Here is an 18,334-nt window from a genome sequence, read left to right as displayed (position 1 = left end):
GAGGAACCCATGAGGGTTATAAATGTTCAACTAATTGTATATTTACGGGGGGATACAAAGGGTTTTTCTCACTTTACCATGATGCTAACATCACTCCGAGATATATATATTTCAAAATCTTTACTTCAGGCTTTCAAGAAAGCGTTAGTTTCAAGAAATAAGTGAATGACTACAGAAACAATTGAAATTTGATACAATAGTTCAGAAAACCAATTAACTATTCACAATATTATTGAATCTCTATTCCAAAGGACAGAGGCCTCTGTCTCAAGTTTAATATCTACTAGGGAAGGAAGTTAAGTAGGCAACCTAGATAATTTCAGATAATGAAAATGCATTGAAAAAATAAAGGCAGAATAATATGATAGGAAACGCCTAGAGATCAGAGGTCAGAAGGCAACTTAGATGGGGTAAGAGGTCTCAAGAATTCAAAAGCAACCTGAATAACAATGATCAGAAACAGAAGCATTCCAAAAAGGGAAGGGCAATATAAGATTCAAAGGCTAGAAATGTCTTGGAAGTTTGAAGGAATTAAAAAAGAAAAAAAATACAGTGAGCCTAGAATATACTGTTCCAGTGTGGGGAACAGTGGTAGAAACACATTTACATTAGAAACATATTAGGTATTAAGTTTCCAAATCTAGCTCATCATCAAAATCATCAACTGATAAATATGTTCTTTTTAGGCCCACTCACTCAGAATTTCTGGAAATAGGACCCAAGAACATTAAAAAACAAAAAACAAAAAAAAAAAACCTTTTTAAGTGGCATAGTTACCAAAGACCAACAAAACACTACAGGCAGAGGAAATGGAATATGAAGTGTTAGCTTTAAAATGAAAAGCCAAAGTGAAAGGCAACAAGCGTTTATTTGAGACTAAAGAATAGCTATTTGGAAAATACCCATTCGGACATAAACTCAAATAGTGTTCTAATCATGGAGTGAAGGCAACGGGGTTTTATGAGAAAGGGAAAGAAAATAATTCAGAATAGAAGGAAGGAATTATTATAGGTGCTAATCAGCCAAGGAAGGAATTTGTATAGGTACTAGTAAGCAAAGTTATTCTTTAGCTGTATGTGGTGGTGCTAATTCTAAAGAATGTCTTTAATTTTCATTCCTGTAGTCAGAAGGTCTGCTTTCCTGTTAGCTTTACAAACAGTTGTTTAGAAGACAATGCTGTTCTAGCCAAGTCCAAGGGTTATTTTGCCCACTTCCAGCATTCCAAAAGTTCAGGGAGTAAGATGTGCAGTGCAAGTGCAATTCCTCTGGAATGGTTGCCTTGACTTCATTTTAAAATGGCTCCACTTAGGCCAACTTTTCACAGATGATAAGCATGAAATTATTTATAAGCATAGCTCTATAAATATAAGCTAGTGCCACTCCTTTTTTAGAACAATGTTTTACTGTTATAGATTTTAGAAAATATTTTCTAGCTGTAATCAACCAAAGATTACATAATCTCTGGATTAAAAGATCAAAAGAGAAAGAGTTCAAATAAGTGAGCAAAAAGAAAAAAAAAAAAAGAATAAACTAGGGATTGGAACTCAGGAAATTTCTGATTCCTGGGCTCAGATTTCAGTTTAATTACTTTGTGGTCTAGAGTGAGCCACTGACACTCTCATCCACATTTCCTTTTGGGATTTCTCAGTTTCTTTTAGCCTATAAATTTAGGCCTCACTGCTAAAGGAGTAATTTTCTTTTTATACCAGCTCACCTGGTGGCATCTCACCACCATTTCCCCCAGTCCTTCTGCCCACATGCAGTCCCATGGAAAGAGATGTCTGTGTCCCATTATTACAAATGCCCCAAATTTTACCAGTGACCCTTATCCCCCAACCCAAACTTCTGGGAGGAGTACTTGGTAAAAATGCTCCCCTATGTACCACCACCACAGGAGGTGAGGTGAGGGATAGTTCCCTTCATAAACGCTTTTCCCAGGTAGGGCACTTTATGTTTCCTAGTCATCTTCACTTTAATGAGATGGAGTTGGGCTTGGACTGGAGATCAATACCAATTCTACTCTCATCAAACCCTTCCAAGTGGCTATTGGCCTGATAACTGAGGATTCTCCAGACTTAAAACACATGCTTCTGTTCTTGTCCATGGACCTGAGTTTTCAATGGAACCTCCAGTCAAATTTTGAAGTCAAGTTCTTCTTACAAGTTTAAGAATACGCTCAAAATATCAGCGAAGAGATCAAGAAAACATTAAAGTTTTCTAGAAATGGGGCTTTTTTTTTTTTTTTTCCTGAAGGAAAATGTATAATTAAATACTTGGAAATTGTATAACTTATACCTTAGATTAATAAAAATTTAGAAAAAAAATCTACTAGGAGGATGTTTAAAATAACCTAGTTTTCCTTTCATAAATCACTGGATAACAGGCCCATAAAAAACTTCTACATGCCTCTTCAAAAATTGTTGCTAAATCATTCTAGAGAGCAGTTGTTGAGTTATATGTGACTTAATATAAAGTATGGGAGCAAACTATGCTTGAGAGCAGTTGAGCAGTTGAGCAACTGTAGAGATGCTCTTCTTTCACCAGTACCTAATGGTCCTAATGAAAAAGCACAACAATAGTGGCTATGAGGATAACTGACATCTGGAGGCTACACTTTGATACTTGACTATCGGTGATATAGTTTGCAGTGATAATAATCAGCTCTTAATTGGAGATAATCCCATTGGTTAACAAAGTTAACTCACAAAAATGACCCCTTGTGATTTAATAATCAGCTCTTGATTGGAGATAATCCCATTGGTTAACAAAGTTAACTCACAAAAATGACCCCTTGTGATTTAATTAACTTCATCAAATGTAGTGTCATAGAACAATAATATTTACCTAGCCTGTGCTTTTCTTTATATCACCTTAAGTCTTACACTGGCCATGTAAGGGAGGTATTATGACCATTATCAGACCTATATAACATGAGGAAATGAAAGTTTACTAGAAATGCGAAGTGCCATAATTTAAACTCAAGTCTTCTGACTTTTGCTCCCATTTGTCAAATAGTTATTGAAAATCTATGTTGTGAAAATGCAATACAGGAAAAATAATTCAGTAATGAGAAAGAAATTCATATAAAAATTATTTACCATTTATTTTAGAATAAGATTCTACTTACAAAAATTGAATTTATACCTGAGTTGTAAGAGAAAATCATATTTATAAAATTTAAAAGGAGACACTGAAGTTACCCTTTTCTTCTTTCAATTTAAATATGTATATCAGCTTATTTGTAAAACTTGATACTCAAATAGAATTGATATTTTACTTATATTTTAAGTTATTTATTACACAAATAATTTAATGACATCAATGGAAATCTTTCCTCACCCTACATATTCTTCGGGACATCTCACCTTCACCTGTAGCTTCAAACAACAATTTGGAATTCCCCCAAATCTCTACTGCCTGCATCAGCTCTAACATCTGAGGTTATCATAATAGCTAACCTAAGAATGATTCAAGATGTCCCATCAATCTTTATAATTTGAAATGTCCAAAAGAAAATGACAGGTCTCCTCTCATACCTTCCTCTGATCACCCAGTTACTCCAATAATCAGTAATAAACACTGAATTAAAATGTTAATAAAATATCTGCAAATTAATAAACATTTATGTATTTAATAGTCAAAAATCTTTCAAAAGTTATCTAAATTAGAAATGAAATTTTCAAAATAGTATTTATTACAGACAGCTAGATATCTGAGATAAATTTATTAAGCTGATTAAATTTACTTCGAAAAACACTTTCTTTGTAAAACTAATTTTCTAGACTGAAATATGGGGATATATAAAATAAAAATTATTTTAAGATATCTACTCCATGTTGCTTAATAGCCACAATTATGCTTTTCAATATAGTATTTAGGAAAGGTTTTTAACTAAGCCGTTCAAGTGTAATAAGCCCCGAGACTCCTGGGAATGTATTTATCTGGTTTGTTTTGAATCGGACTGTCTGTGGTTAGTCTAGTGTTTTAATAAGGTCTACAAGGATTAGAACCAGTCAACACTTGAATTATGAAACTTCTAGTCAATCTGAAGGGGAAAAAAAGACCGAAATCATGTGGAAAATTAGGATATCCCTATAGGACTGTGGAATATTATTTGACAATAGCAAGTACAGGTTTTAAAACCAGGAAATACAGGGTTCAACCAGGAAGGTTTTTGTTAACAAAAGAAAAAAAAAAAAAACATGTACTTTTCAACATATGAGCTTTTCCAATAGAAATAGGAAGATATTCATTTACTATAGCAAAGCGGAGAAAAGTATTTCTACAATGTTTTGTAGATGTGATCTTTAAGCTTAGCTATTTTAGAAAGAAAAGTTATCACAATTTTTCCCTAAGAAACTTGCTATTTAAATTTAATGAAAATGTTTTCCCATCATTTGTAATTGAGTTTATTAATTTTGGTATTTGACATAAATTACATTTGATTTCTAGATTATTTTTCTCTAGTCAAAATCTGAAACTATTTTTATAAAAAATATTTAACTCAATGAACATAAGTCCATAGTCTCAAACAGAGGCTCAAATTTAAAAAGTCAAGGAAATAACATTTATTTTGATGGAGCAAGCAAATGTAAATCTAAGACATTAAGACAGATTTCTTAATCCCACAATTGACTTAGAATTTACTGATGGAATTAAGCTGTCTTACTGTATATTTGTATACAGTGTACTTATATAAAAAAGCCAAAAGGTGATTTTATGAAGTCTAGATAAAGAAACACTGTGGTATAGTTTAACAATTTTTTAACATGTAGTTCAAGGGAAGGGTTCCTGATTAGCTGTCACAATTATCAAGTACTGATAGGTAAATCACTGTTGATAAACTTATTAAAATATCTCCTAACTCCATCCAACTACCTTATAGTTCTTAACATATCGGTCTTCTCATACTTCCATTCTGAGATGAGAATGTGATGACTAGCTCATGAATATCATCTGTTTGGCAGCTAAGTTTCTGATTGTGCTTTATGAAATATTTTCTATTACTAGTTCCATGTGAATTTGGGTCCAGCATGAGTCTTCCAGAGGCTGCATCACTTCTGTTAAGACTCTAGACTCTCCTATATGGAGATCAGGCCCTGAAACAAAGGCAGCCACAACCTGATTTGTACTCAGTAGAGATCCAAATGGAAGTGTCTAGTTCAATTAGTCAGTATTGGGGATTAGAATTCCCACTGTATTTGTGAGTAGATGCAGAGCCCAATTCTCTTTAGAACTGACCAAAGGTATTTCTAGTACCATTTAAATTTGTTATACAAAATATCTAAAACCTTGGCAGCCAGGATTATAGTTCTAAAGATTTTCTAAAGCTCAAAATACAAATTGCCTGAACTTAAGTATTGTCCAATTCATGGAGCAGAAGGGTACTTGAAGATCTATCATTTTAAATGTAAACAGGTTTTGTTATTATTTAGTCTCAGGTTCAAAGTCCAAAGAATTTTTTAAAGGTGAGGAGATATTGTATCATTTTCTCACTTAGGTATTTTAAGAATTGCAATTTATTTCACAGTCTATGAGTATTCTCATGTGAAGAAAAATAATTTGTCTATACTCGGCATTAATAAATAGTAAAAATGTGAATTTTGGAGAACATGATGCACAAAGAGGGATCAAGTTCATTATTAAAACAAAGCCTATTCAAACATATAATGTTTAATTTACTGTAGAGAGTATAGTAAGGAAAAAAGTAATATTTACTGGATTAAATGAGAATTTAGAGAGGACTACTATCCAAAATTAAACGATGCATCAAATACAGTTTGATTTATTTTTATTATCTTTAATGAACTATGTTTAACATTTTACAAATCTTCAGATTGTTACAGTTTCAGCAGTAAATGTAGTAATGACAATAAATATACACTGAAATTTGAGATTCCTCTGATGAAACAATACAAAAGACAGAAACACTTGGAAACAAGAGGACAAAATGTCAACTCTAGGTCTGAAATGGAAATTAACATGGTCAAGTTCTTTACAAAGATAGTACATGAGGAAATGCAACTCATTCTCTATAAATTAATATGTAACTTTGAGCTTCACCATTCTGGGAAGTTTTGAGGGACATTATTTGACTCACAGATGCCTAAAACTCTCTAATATGCATTAATACCAGAGGATTCAAACACAGAGAAAGTGATCTGAAAATGATTGCCAAAGCAAAGAAGTGCTTTTATTCCTCAACCTTTGTGACTTTTGTGGTATACTGTGCATTATAAAAGGGTGTAATCCCTATACACCTGCATAAATGTCATAAAAATGGATTTTATAAAGTATCAAGATCTTGATATGTATTCAAAAATGCATATAGCTGTGCTTTAGTAAATGAATCCAGCAGTTAATTGAGGGATAATTTTGCTTTTAAGATATATCCAAAGTATATACAAAGGATCCACAAATGTTAATAATTTGCGACCAAAATTCTCTAGGTTTACATTTGCAAAAAACTGGGCTGGTTTTCAATTTAAAAATTTAAGAAAGCTGTGAATATTGTAGGTTCATTATCACTTAAGAAAAAGTTGATGGCTTCAGCTTTTTAACAGGAAATTTGTGAACTCACAAATGAGAAGTTACACATTTTTAATCATTAGAAAAGATAAATTGCCTATACCTCCCAATTGAGAACAGAATGTGCAGTGTATAAAAAATAAGGTGTTATTCTGAAACCCAAAAATGTATTCTAGAAAAGCCCTTGGGATACAGCCTCTCATTTCTTTTACAGAAGAATGAGTAAGAGGCATACCTGAATGGTATCCTCTTATTTCAACATGTGCATTCCATTACTAAGCAGAGATGACACATTTTTACTTAAAGGTGAGAGAAATATACACTTGAAATATTGAAGAAGTACATTTTGCTGTATAGTTTCTAACTTCATTCCAACATAATACATCAATATACACTGGATTCAAAAAAGAGATAAATGTAACTTGCATGCAAAATTCATTGTTCCAACATGAAACACTAAGTCTATATTTTTAATAAAAACTGCACATCTGCTTAATTTGGCTAACAGAAAGAAAATGCACATTTAAGAAAGATGTTGTCATATCCTTCTAACAAAGCAAGTCTATATCAAAGGCACTTCAGCAGAGCACTAACTCCTTAACATTTTCCAAGTCATTTTCATTTATGCCTCTTCTAATGCATCTTTCTGTATAAGACCAGTAAGAAGCCTCCTCTAATTTTGGGCCTTATCAGTTATCCTCCGCCTGCAAAGAAAGTAAACCTAGGTATTACCCAAAACATTTATCTCTTCTATAGACTGGAGTAAAATATAACAAACTTTTGCCTTGGTCTTTAAGTTCTTTGGGTTAATACATAAAGGTAGCAGTGTTATCTGATATTATATGCTTCGGAAGGGGTTACAGGAAAAAAAAATGGCTGAAGTCTACTATCTTGGGAAAAATGTTGTCTCTTATACATCCCTCTATAATTTGACTAAAGCTAACATAGCTAATTGTTTATTTCAACTTGTTTATGTGTTCCCATATTGATTAGTAGGGGATGAGAAATAAAGCAATTTAGTTTCAATTTTCTCCCTTGGAAAAGGGGAAGCTGCTTCAGACATTTGCCTTCATGGAAATTTTAAGAAAAATGGGATGAATTGATTTCAATTAACAAAGAGCTTTATTTTTAGGACATATGAATGATAACTCAGGGTTGAAGACACTTAAAATTAAAAACAACTGTTGAATGTGTTCACACTGATTTTTTTGCTATGAAAATGATATGACTACATTACTTGCAAAACTTGGGGGGTGGGAGGGTGGGGGCTAAAGCCTGTAAGTGATTTAAGAAAATAACTTACTTTTCCCATGAAATTGAAACTGTTTTTCTTAAATATCTTTTACGACTGTTAAAAGACTTTATGGGGAAAAAATTTGTAGATATAACTAACATCCCGAAGGTATTTTTGAGTCTCAGGGAATTGACATTTATTTTTTAGCTCAATGACATTTCAGAAAAAAATTGAAATGTTTATTTCCTTTAGCTCTATATATTTTGTTAATTTTTTATTGTTCATAAGAAGTTTCAACTCACTGATTTTTTAAAATCAAGTCTAATAGCATTTAAGTGCCAAGATTTTTTTAATAGAAGAAATATCTTAAAATTGATTTTAGCTTATATGTATCAGTGGGTCTTAACAAGAGATATGGGTGAGTTTTTTCAGATAGTTTGAATTTTCCTTGACGCTAAGCTCATGTCACTTTTGAGGAAGGAGAAAAAAAATCAAAATAAAAATTCAGTATCATTTATTTTTCAGATTCCTAAATAACAGATTAACACCTTACCATTTACTCTATAAAGTTATATCTCAAAACAATCAAATTGCTGGAGTTTCCCTCTAACAACAAAGTAGCTTCTTGCCCATCTTATGTGAGTATGGGATTTAATTTGGGGTTGATACAATACACATGCTGTTTATTACAGAAAAAAAAAATGTTGTTTGGCCTTTAAACTCTAGAATTACATCAATCCAGGACATTTATCAAGTTATTTTCGAGTATCGGCAGTGGAGAACATAATAGTATCATTTCACAAAAATATGCCTCATTTCTAAATGTTTCATCAAAGCAGAGGCAATATTTTTGGAGGCAAATGTAGGAGTTCAGTTTTAACAATGTGATTCTTAAGAGAAGGCCAAATTGGCTGACTGAGCAACATTTTCAGATAACTAACATCTTGAAGCTATTTTACATTTTGAACTTTTGGATACTTCAAATTCATCACCTAAAAATAAACAACAGGTCAGAAAAAGCATTCCTTAGTATCTTTCTCATTACTGAATTACCATTTTATTATTTACTCTGCTTGAGACATGTCCAGGGGCCATGAGATTGCTCAGTCTCACCTTCTTAAGAAGTCCGTACTACAATTTACAAGAAGCAAGAATAAACTGCAAGAGACAGCAAAGACATAACTATCCTTATTGTTAATTTATAGGAATCAGTGGGCGTTCCTCTCGCTTCTTCCAGATATTAGTTTTGCTATCTCTTTTGGCTAGTGGTGGTCTGCCCCTTTTTTTGGTAGGGGACGTATTGGCTTCAAAATCTTCACCAGTGCTTTTTCTTCCTGGGGACTCTTCCCCAGGGTGCTCCATGATAGCGCCACTCCCGCCATCTAGAATGTGCCTTAAAGCTGGGTCCTCGGGGGAACAAACAGTGGTTCCACTCTCACTACTGCTCAGGTCTAAATCTTCTAAGTAAAGAATCTTAGGCTGATGCATGCTTTTGATGAAAGTTTTCTCCCTCTCGAGTTTTCTACTTGAGTGATGCTCATTCATGTCCACCCCAGAGTCCAGACTCGTGTCATTGCTCTGGGTTCTCTTGCCCTTTTTCAGGTCTATAAAGGAATGCCTCACTTGTGCGACTGGCTTTCCGTCAAGAGACACAAACCAAGCTCTGGGATGAGGGGAGGGCTTTCCCTTGGACAGCTCCAGGAGGGTCTGTTCTGAAATTCCTTGAAGCTCTGATGAAAAGGGGGTCATTACAACAGCTTCATTTAGTGTTCCAGGAACAGAAACAGATTCTAGTAAGCTATTTGAATACCGGCTCCAATCTGAAGTTTGGGACGGCAAGCTCTGTTGACCTTCGAGTGGGATATTCTCTTCCCTGGCATCTGGGGGCTGTGCGTGAGAATGCATTGGCATTTTGGGCAATGTCTGTGTGAAGTTCTCTCTATTTACTGGTTCCATCAGTTGGCCATAGACTAACTGTCCCTTTCTTGGCAAAGTAGCCGACTTAGCAGTGTGTAACTGCTCTGGAGTGGAGAAAAGGTCAGATGTTTGAAGGATGGCGATGGGCTGGCTGTAGATATGCATAAGCTGTTCAGGAATGTGAGAATGTCCATATACCTCTTCATTACCTGTGAGATACCTCTTTTCCTCTTGAGCATCACCTAGAGACGAAGATAGATTGTTAATATGTTTAGGTTGCTTGGACCCTACATTGGACTCCAAGGACTGTGGTGGGTTTCTTGAGTAATTATTTTGATTGGTTGACAGAAATGAAATCTCTTCATTGTAGATTTTAAAATTGTCCCGAGTTTTTACCATGGAAACTCTTTCTTCTGCTTCTGCCTTTGATAATTCCTTCTTTTGAGGGCTATAGGAAGTGTTTTTGGCATTGAATAACTGTGACTTGTCTTCAGCCTTTAATGCAACTTTGACTGAACTAATGTGATTTATGTGTGTTGTTGAAGTTGTCTGGTCTCTTTTGAGGACCTCAAGTTTAGTGATATTTCTTTCTCTTTTCTGTGGAGTACCACACTTATCCCTAGAGTAAAAGAGAAGGCAAAAAAAAAAAAATGTTTAAAGCTCATAATCTAGAAGGTTCATTTAAAAATATCATCCCACAATATGTGCATTATATAGGCAACGCTGTTGGAATATATCCCTTTTTATTTTAATCTACATATTTTAAAGATCAAACTGTTGTTTCTACAAATAAATTTGTAATACACAGAACATAATGATACGATACTATAATTTGACAGTTTTCGGGGTTTACACACATTGATTAATATTATCTTACCTGCAGTAACAAAGAAGCACAGTAAAAAATCCAATGACAATGACTATTGTTCCTCCTAATATGGCTGTAAGAAACACTGTGTGGTAGGCGGTTATGTCCTTTGAGTCTCCATTTATACCTGAACCTAAATAGTTCAATATAAACAAAACAAAGAGAAAAAATACTTTTTTCTTTTTGAATTTAGATAAGTATAGTTGGTATATAATCTTATATTGGTTATATTAGTTTTAGGAGTACATATAGTGATTTGATATTCTTATATCTTATAACCTTACAGTGTTATCACTCCACCAGTTCTAGTAATCATCTGTCACCATGCAAACTTATCACAATATTTACTATATTCCCCTTTCCATCCATTACCCCTCTTTGTTCTGGTAACCATCCCTTAGATCTCTATTTCTAAGAGTCTGATTTTGTTTTGTTTTTAGATTCCACATATAATTGAACCATACTGTATTTGTCTTTTTTTGCCTGACTTATGTCACTTAGCATAATACCCACTAGACCCATCTGTATTGTCACAAATGGCAAAATTTCATTTTTTAATTGCTGCATAATATATTCCATTATATGTATATACCACATCTTTATCCAGTTATCTATCAAAGGACACCTAGCTTGCTTCCATATCTTGGCTACTGTAAAGAATGCTGCAATGAACAGAGGGGTGCATATATCTTGAGAAAATATATAATTTTAGATCTAATATTCAACTCTGTCCTATCTTGGGTGAGGCATATTGAATATATGTACACATTTGTATTTGTTTGCTCCCCTCTCATTGCAGGCTTCCTTATGGATGGAGAATACCTTCTCTACCCTTTGAGCTTAATCGACTGACTTGCTCTGCCCACTGAAATGAGGCTTCATGAAATGGCCCTGCTCTCTTGCTAAGGTCCTCTACTATGTGAATAGTATAGCCCAGAGAGTTGCTATTCCTTCATCTAGCTTCTGGAATGAAAAAAAAATGCTGAAATGAACCAAGCCAAGCCCACCAGTCATGAAATGTAAGCAACAAATAAATGTTTGCTATTGTTAGCCACTGAGATGACAGGTTTATTTGTTACTGTAGCAATGGCTGACTATTATAGACATTAGTACCAAGATTCTGAAATGCTGCTATAACAAACCCTAAAATATATGTCACTGGCTTCTAGGCCAAGCAGCAGCAGTGAGAAAATTGTTCCAGTAGGCAGTAAAACTGGTGACCCAAGTTACATAGAAGCAAAATATTTCTAATTAATTTGAGCTTTGTGCAAAGAGGTTTTGAGATAGAGTATCAATAGTGAGTGTGGACCATTACTAGCTGCATAAAATTTAAAAAATTGTAAAGATAAATTCTAAAAAGAATTTGCCAAAGTAAGCAGGAATTAAAAGACTAGAGAGAATCCAAAAATTCTGGGACTGGAAGAGTTAAAACTTGCAACTTCTTCAGCCTGGGCTCTGGAATGAGATGCTATGATCCCAATAGCTAAGCCCAGCAGAGGCACAGATAACCCATCTTCCCTTATGAGAGAGCACATAGATACAGTGCTGTTGTGCAGTAAAAGCTGATTAATACACTAAAATGACAAGTACAAACTATTAAGACTCTGTGTGAAAATTAATGTTATTGGGCAACTAATCTTGAGGTAATGTTTCAGTATCATTAAGATTTCATTTTGTTCAAGAATGGATATAACATCTACTGATCAGTATCAACTAGATTATAATATGCAGTCAGGGTGACAAGGTGGTGAGAGTGCTGAGACAACTGGATTTCTGGTGATCTCCAGCAAGAGAAAACATTCAGAATGAAGCTCTCACTTTCACCAAGGACACTAGAATAGACTGAGGGCCACAAAGTCTTTAGATTTATACTTTACTTTTATTCAATTAAATGATGCAAAATTTAAAGTAACAGTAATACTAAAGGATTTGGAGGAGTATTGTTGATATGCAGATAGACTTTGAAGCCAGGGTAAGTACCTGAAATAGAATCCTGGCCTCACCGTTTGGTTCTGTGTGGTCTTGGGCAAGTTTCATCTCTTTGTGTCTCAGTCCATATCTGTCATACTTAACCCATGTGGGTTTTTACAAGAATTAAATGAAGTAATACTTACAAAACATTTAGAACAGTGCTTAGCACAAAAGCATTCCGTAAGTGCTAGCTACAGTATACTGTTGTTAAATGTCAAGGTCACATAAGAATAGGGACTCTAGTATTGGCCATACTTTCATATATGGTAACAAATAATAAGGTGTTCATGATATCTAATAGGTGACTAAGTACAGTATTACGCAATACATTTCTTCACACACACACAAAATAAGAGTAACGATTTTATCTGCAGATTCTTATCAGGTTTCAAAGTTGCAAGAAAGTTTGATTATAACTAGGAAATTCAACTTCTAAGAATGTGAGAGTATATGTTTCCACAATAGAGTGATGCTAATAATTTTCAATCTACAAGATTTCAATGAAACTCACTTTTGGAAACAGGAAGTTGATACTGTTAAGTTTGCCCCAAATCCTGTATGTATGACAACAGCAAAAACTTACGCATCTGCATATGTGTGTGTATGCATACAAGGAGTTAAAAAGGTAGAAAATTACAATACATTTTCGTTGAAGTTGATTGAAACACATGTTTAAAAACATTAATAAGCACTTGTTTATTAAAGCCTATACTCAGCTGTATACTTACCTAGAACAATCTATGAAAAACTAACTTCCTGAACTTAATATTGCTTTCAAGGAACTCTAGAATTCTATTTAAGATTTAGTTTTTAAAAGATATATTAACCAAATTACAACTAAAGTAGCTCTAGCGCAGTAAGTAGCCCGTTATAGGATCAATTTTGATTTTATAACACCCACATCCTAAAATGTTTTGGGACATTAGGGATCATCATATCCAACTCCTACAATTTAGAAACAAGAAAACTAATACTCAGATGGGTAAGTATCTGTTTCAAACTCAATTACTGGCAAAGCCAGGGCTACAATCAAGTAGTGTTCCTTAGATTATGATATGCTTGCAGAATAAAAACATCACTAGAAGGTATCTAATTCAAACTAAATGGGAATCCCACACTTCTATTTTAGTTTTCTGATTCATACAAAATCTTTTCCAACATATAAGCTGAACCAAATCTTTAACCTACTTTAGAAAATTATTGAGCTTTTATAATTCATAAAGTCATTTTAATAAATTAATTGTTTCAGTTATGTGTTTAGTGGAAGGTGCTCTTTAAGCTATTTTTATTAGAAATGAAATAACTTGGATTTAGTTGAGTTAAAGTATTAAATATTGATTATTCTTTTTCATCAGTATTTCATTATAGTTGCAAATCTAGAATGGGATAAGGCCAGACAGCTGGCAAGACCGCATGATATTTTGCATCATGAAGAACAAAAGTAACCACCCTCTGGTTCTGAATAAATAATCTCATAAGCACTAAGTTCAAATAGAAACAAAGAGAACATCCCTCTTGATCACATATGGTTAATGGCTCATATTTCCTTTACTGGAATACTAAATTTTGGCTTCATTGAAAAAAAAAAAAAAAGTTACTTTGCATGGTTTAAAATTCAAAGGCTGTCATGTAAAAACTATTTTAAAAAAACATTTTCAGAAAAAATTCTGAGACCCTTCAAATTATTGATAGACAGCCATAATAAAATTAGATGATAGAATACTATAGAGCAATGGGTGTTAGATGTCATCCACATCCTCACCAGCATGTGCACTGGGACTATTCCTGACCAACCTGAAACAGCCTCTCAGTTGGGAGCCACACCACTCGAAAAACCAAAAGAATTATCTCTGACACATGATTAAAGATGAAGGAATGACATATGCATTCAACTTTCACACTCTCCCAAAATTACACTAAAATTACACTAGAAATTTTGCTTCGTTTTGTTTTTATAAATATACAAACCCAACGGTTAAAGGCAGATGATAAAAGATCAACAAGATGCTGAAGGATGGAAAGTTAACTTAGCAAGGCTGACAGCAAGGAAAGCCAAGAAGCAACTCAGTTTATACCAGCGAACACCCAAAAAGCCCAGAAAGTGGTAGCATGCCCATGGCGCAACCAGTCTACACTACAGCAGGTTAGAAGATTTTTCTTTTAAGATTAAATGGATAAAATATGCAATGTTTGAGTATTTTGAGAGATTTACACAATTCCAGATAAATATAGAATTTCCTTAGGTACAAATGATATAATTTGATACCATGTTAAAACTAGAAAAAAATGAAATTCATTTTTCCTAGAATATAAACAGATCATTCCTAGTGGACAGTTCTTGGTTTTGTGTACTCTGTTCATAAGTAAGGCCAGTCTTCATTTGGGGTATCACTTGTCTTCTTTTCAGAACAGTCTGGAGGTACTATCATTCAACAGCCCTTCCTCCACACCACCATCCACAACCCCAACCAAGGAGTGTGCTCATGACCCAAGCCTAGGCCAACCAAATTCTTCATCCTTAGAATGATGAGGAACAGTGTGAGGAAAAGACTGCAAAGAGTTAGAGTCAGCCACCACGCAGCAGTAATCTTAAGACTCTCAAGTAGGCCTGGTGGACCCTCTGGGATATTTGCCTTTTAGAATCTGGTTCTTCAGCCGCCCCTAGGATCCTGTGAACTCCCTATATTCTAACATTATTTTAATTATCCAAAATCTGTTTCTGCTGCTTGCAACCAAAAGCTCTAACTGATCTGGGTAGAATTTATTCACAAAAAGTAAACTAAGAAAATATTTCATTTGAGCAAACTTCATATTTCACAGATTCATCAGACATTCATTATAGGTATAATAGACCTTAGAGTTCATGGAGCTTAAGCTTTTCTTATACACATGAAAAAAATAAGGTGAGATTAAGAGACTAGAAGATTTTTCTAGTGTCATACAGCAGTTAAGTGGCGATGCTCAGAATAAAACAGATCTCTTTATATCAATTCTAGTATGATTATTTGTATTTTTAAAATTTTTTGTGTCATTTTTACAAACCTCTAGTTCCTGGAAGTGGAGCTGCTATCCAGTAGCCCAAATGTGGTGCATCATATGTCCAAATTAAATGATTATTATATTCCTTGACCAGTCCCCGACCATGATTTATCCAAGTACCTAAGAAGGAAGGTAAGTAAAAAGTACCCAAGGTTATAGTTTATCTCTATTTAGAGCTGATAGGAATTTCCTGATAGTCATGCATAGTATATTTTGCAGAGCTTTTTCAAAGATCACAAAAACTGTAGCAATATATATAGGATTATGTATATATACAGATATATATTACATGGTAATAGAGTACATATAATATGTAAAATAAATAATTTGATTTGGTATGTCTACAAGAGATAAAATCATTATAAAGAAAGATGTAGGTATATTTAAGGAAATCATGAGTCTCTAAATAATGTTTAAATTGTGCATATTGAGCTATACCTTAAGGATGTGAGTAGTGAAATCTAAGTTTATCAATAGGTTGTTATTTGTCACCTGTTCTAGGATTCTAATTAAACATATGATAGTGTACACAGTGTATACGTGTTGCATATGCAATAAATCAATTCAGTAATTTTGTCATTCATTGGAAGGTACATTAGAGACAAAGACCTTTGCAAGAAGGAACAATCAGAAATAAAGGCTTAAAGTAGATATTCCTTTTTAAAGTGTTTTAAATCAGCTCACTCATTCAATGTATTAGGAAACAGGCCGAAATAAGAGATTTGTTTAAAATCGTACTACTGGTAAATGGACTAGAATCCAGGGATCAGAGCTCTTAATCCAATGATTTAGAATAACATATTACTGTGATATTGTGATTTATAAGAAATATATATTTGATTTCAGTCCTGACACAGATCTCCTAAAACCTTTGGAATTCTCTAAGTAATAAGATCCATAAAGATGAAAAGAGTGCCTTTTGTTATTCAAAATAAGCAGCTTTCAACCCCACTTGCTTTTATGTTAATGAGGTGGTTTTTGAAAAGGTCCTAAACTGTGGTTCCATAGTGTAGTGGTTAGGACTCTGCCTTACACGCAGAAGGTCCTGGGTTTGCACCCCAGTGGAGGCACTGTGCATGGTCTACAGCCATGCCACCCTGAACAAGCCCGATGTCTGATCTCGGAAGCTAAGCAGGGTCAGGCCTGGTTAGTACTTTGATGGGAGGACACCTAGGAAGATCAGGTACCTACGGCACCTACGGCATACATAATCATAAATAGTAAAAAGGCCTTAAGGCTAAGGGTTTGATTTCCAGGAAAACCAACCAAATGATTAGAGAGATTGGCACCTTCAGCCACACCTACCACATACCTCCAGAGAGGGAATAAGGACTAGAGGTTCTCCATCATACCTACATAATTCACAAAAATCCCTGAAGTACAGGGTTCAGAGAACAGAGCTGGTGAACACATGGAGGTGCTGGAAGGCAGAGTACTTAGGAGAGAGCAAGGAAGCTCCAGGCCCCTTCTCCCATACCTTACCCTATGCATCTTTTCTGTCTGGCTGTTCCTTATATCCTTATTTATTATAAAAGTTATATCCTCTTATAATAAACTAGTATTCTGGCAAATAAACTCTTTTTCTGTAAGCTGTCCTAGCAAAGTATCAAAGTTAAGGAAAGGGTCATGGGAACTTCCAATTTATAGCCAGTTGGTGAGAAGCACAGGTGACAAAGTGGACTCTTGGGAGGAAGGGTAGTCTTGGGGTACTAAGCCCTTAACCTGTGGGATCTGATGCTAACTCCAGATAGTGTCTGAATTGTAGAGCACCCAGCTGCTGTAAGAAAACTGCTTGGTGTAGCAGGGACAGACACCCCCACATCTGATCAGAAGTGAAGTACTGAGCACAGAATGGAATGTTGAGAATAAAAAAGGTTTTCCCTATAGACGAAAAGGGGATGCTGTAATAAATCATAAATTTGTAACTGGACACGTCATGGTGGGTAACCACTCCTTAGGTCTACAACTTCTTTAGTGAAAAGTTTTTAAGTCAGCCCTGTCCATTGTTCTTGTACATCTAGATTAATACGCCTTTGCAATGCCAGTTACCACTGGAATGCCTAACCACCCTCAAGAAAGGATGTAATCTTATAATCCAATCACTACTTTGCTTTCTCCCACTCTCATTTAACCTTATTTGCCCTCCTTGACACTTCCTTAGTGCAGGATTCCAAAGAAAGACATCAGGACCACCCTGGAGACCTGGTACAAGCAACAGCCCGTTGTGCACCATCACTTCCTGCTTCTCATCGGGTGAACTTTGGAGAGTCTTCTCAGCATTCGGGGCCTCTTTGCTTTAAGTAGCAGGCCATGACTTTATGTGAGCTGTTCTTAGAAAATACTCAAGGTGGACAAGGGTTGAGCTAAATAGGGAAAGAATAAAAATGGGTGGCTGCTTTTAATTGGATTGCTTAGTAGGAGTCTGAGTCAAAACCTTTGCTGATTAAGAGACTGAACTCTCTCTAGCAATGAAAGAGAAAGGACACTTGTTTCCCTAACCCAAATAGCCAACGGGGTGACAATAGTTGTTCAGATTCCCAAATCTCTTCAAATTCCCCAGATCTGGGATAGTGGAGATGGGCGACATGAGGCGTCCAGTGCGGTAACATAGCTGACCCCCAAGAAGCCGGTGGGAGCCCCAGGATGAGGAGCAGGGCACCTTGGAATGGATTCACTCCAAGAGAGGGGCCCATGCCTTTGAAAGCATCATAGTTCTGGTGGCATCTGGTAAGCTCTTGCTGTGCCTTGCTTGGGTATTCTTAGGTGACTAAGAATTT

At 34.9% G+C, this 18,334-nt stretch overlaps 1 protein-coding gene across 2 annotated transcripts in view; it reads right to left on the bottom strand.

Moving 5' to 3' along the window:
* Nucleotides 1-5,774: 5,774 nt before the first annotated feature.
* The window catches only part of FAM171B (family with sequence similarity 171 member B), a 62,977-nt gene continuing 50,417 nt past the window's right edge, over nt 5,775-18,334 (bottom strand). For both annotated transcript variants that reach the window (XM_039839940.1, XM_039839941.1), the window contains exons 6-8: nt 15,561-15,677; nt 10,557-10,680; nt 5,775-10,298 (exon numbers count right to left, since the gene is read on the bottom strand). In XM_039839940.1, the coding sequence (XP_039695874.1) occupies nt 8,957-10,298; nt 10,557-10,680; nt 15,561-15,677 (1,583 nt within the window). In that variant the 3' untranslated portion in view covers nt 5,775-8,956. The remainder of the gene's footprint in view (nt 10,299-10,556; nt 10,681-15,560; nt 15,678-18,334) is intronic.

Source organism: Pteropus medius, unplaced genomic scaffold, assembly GCF_902729225.1.
Source record: "Pteropus medius unplaced genomic scaffold, Ma_sr-lr_union100, whole genome shotgun sequence".
NCBI classification, from domain to species: domain Eukaryota; kingdom Metazoa; phylum Chordata; class Mammalia; order Chiroptera; family Pteropodidae; genus Pteropus; species Pteropus medius.
This window is presented reverse-complemented; position numbering and strand designations above follow the sequence as displayed.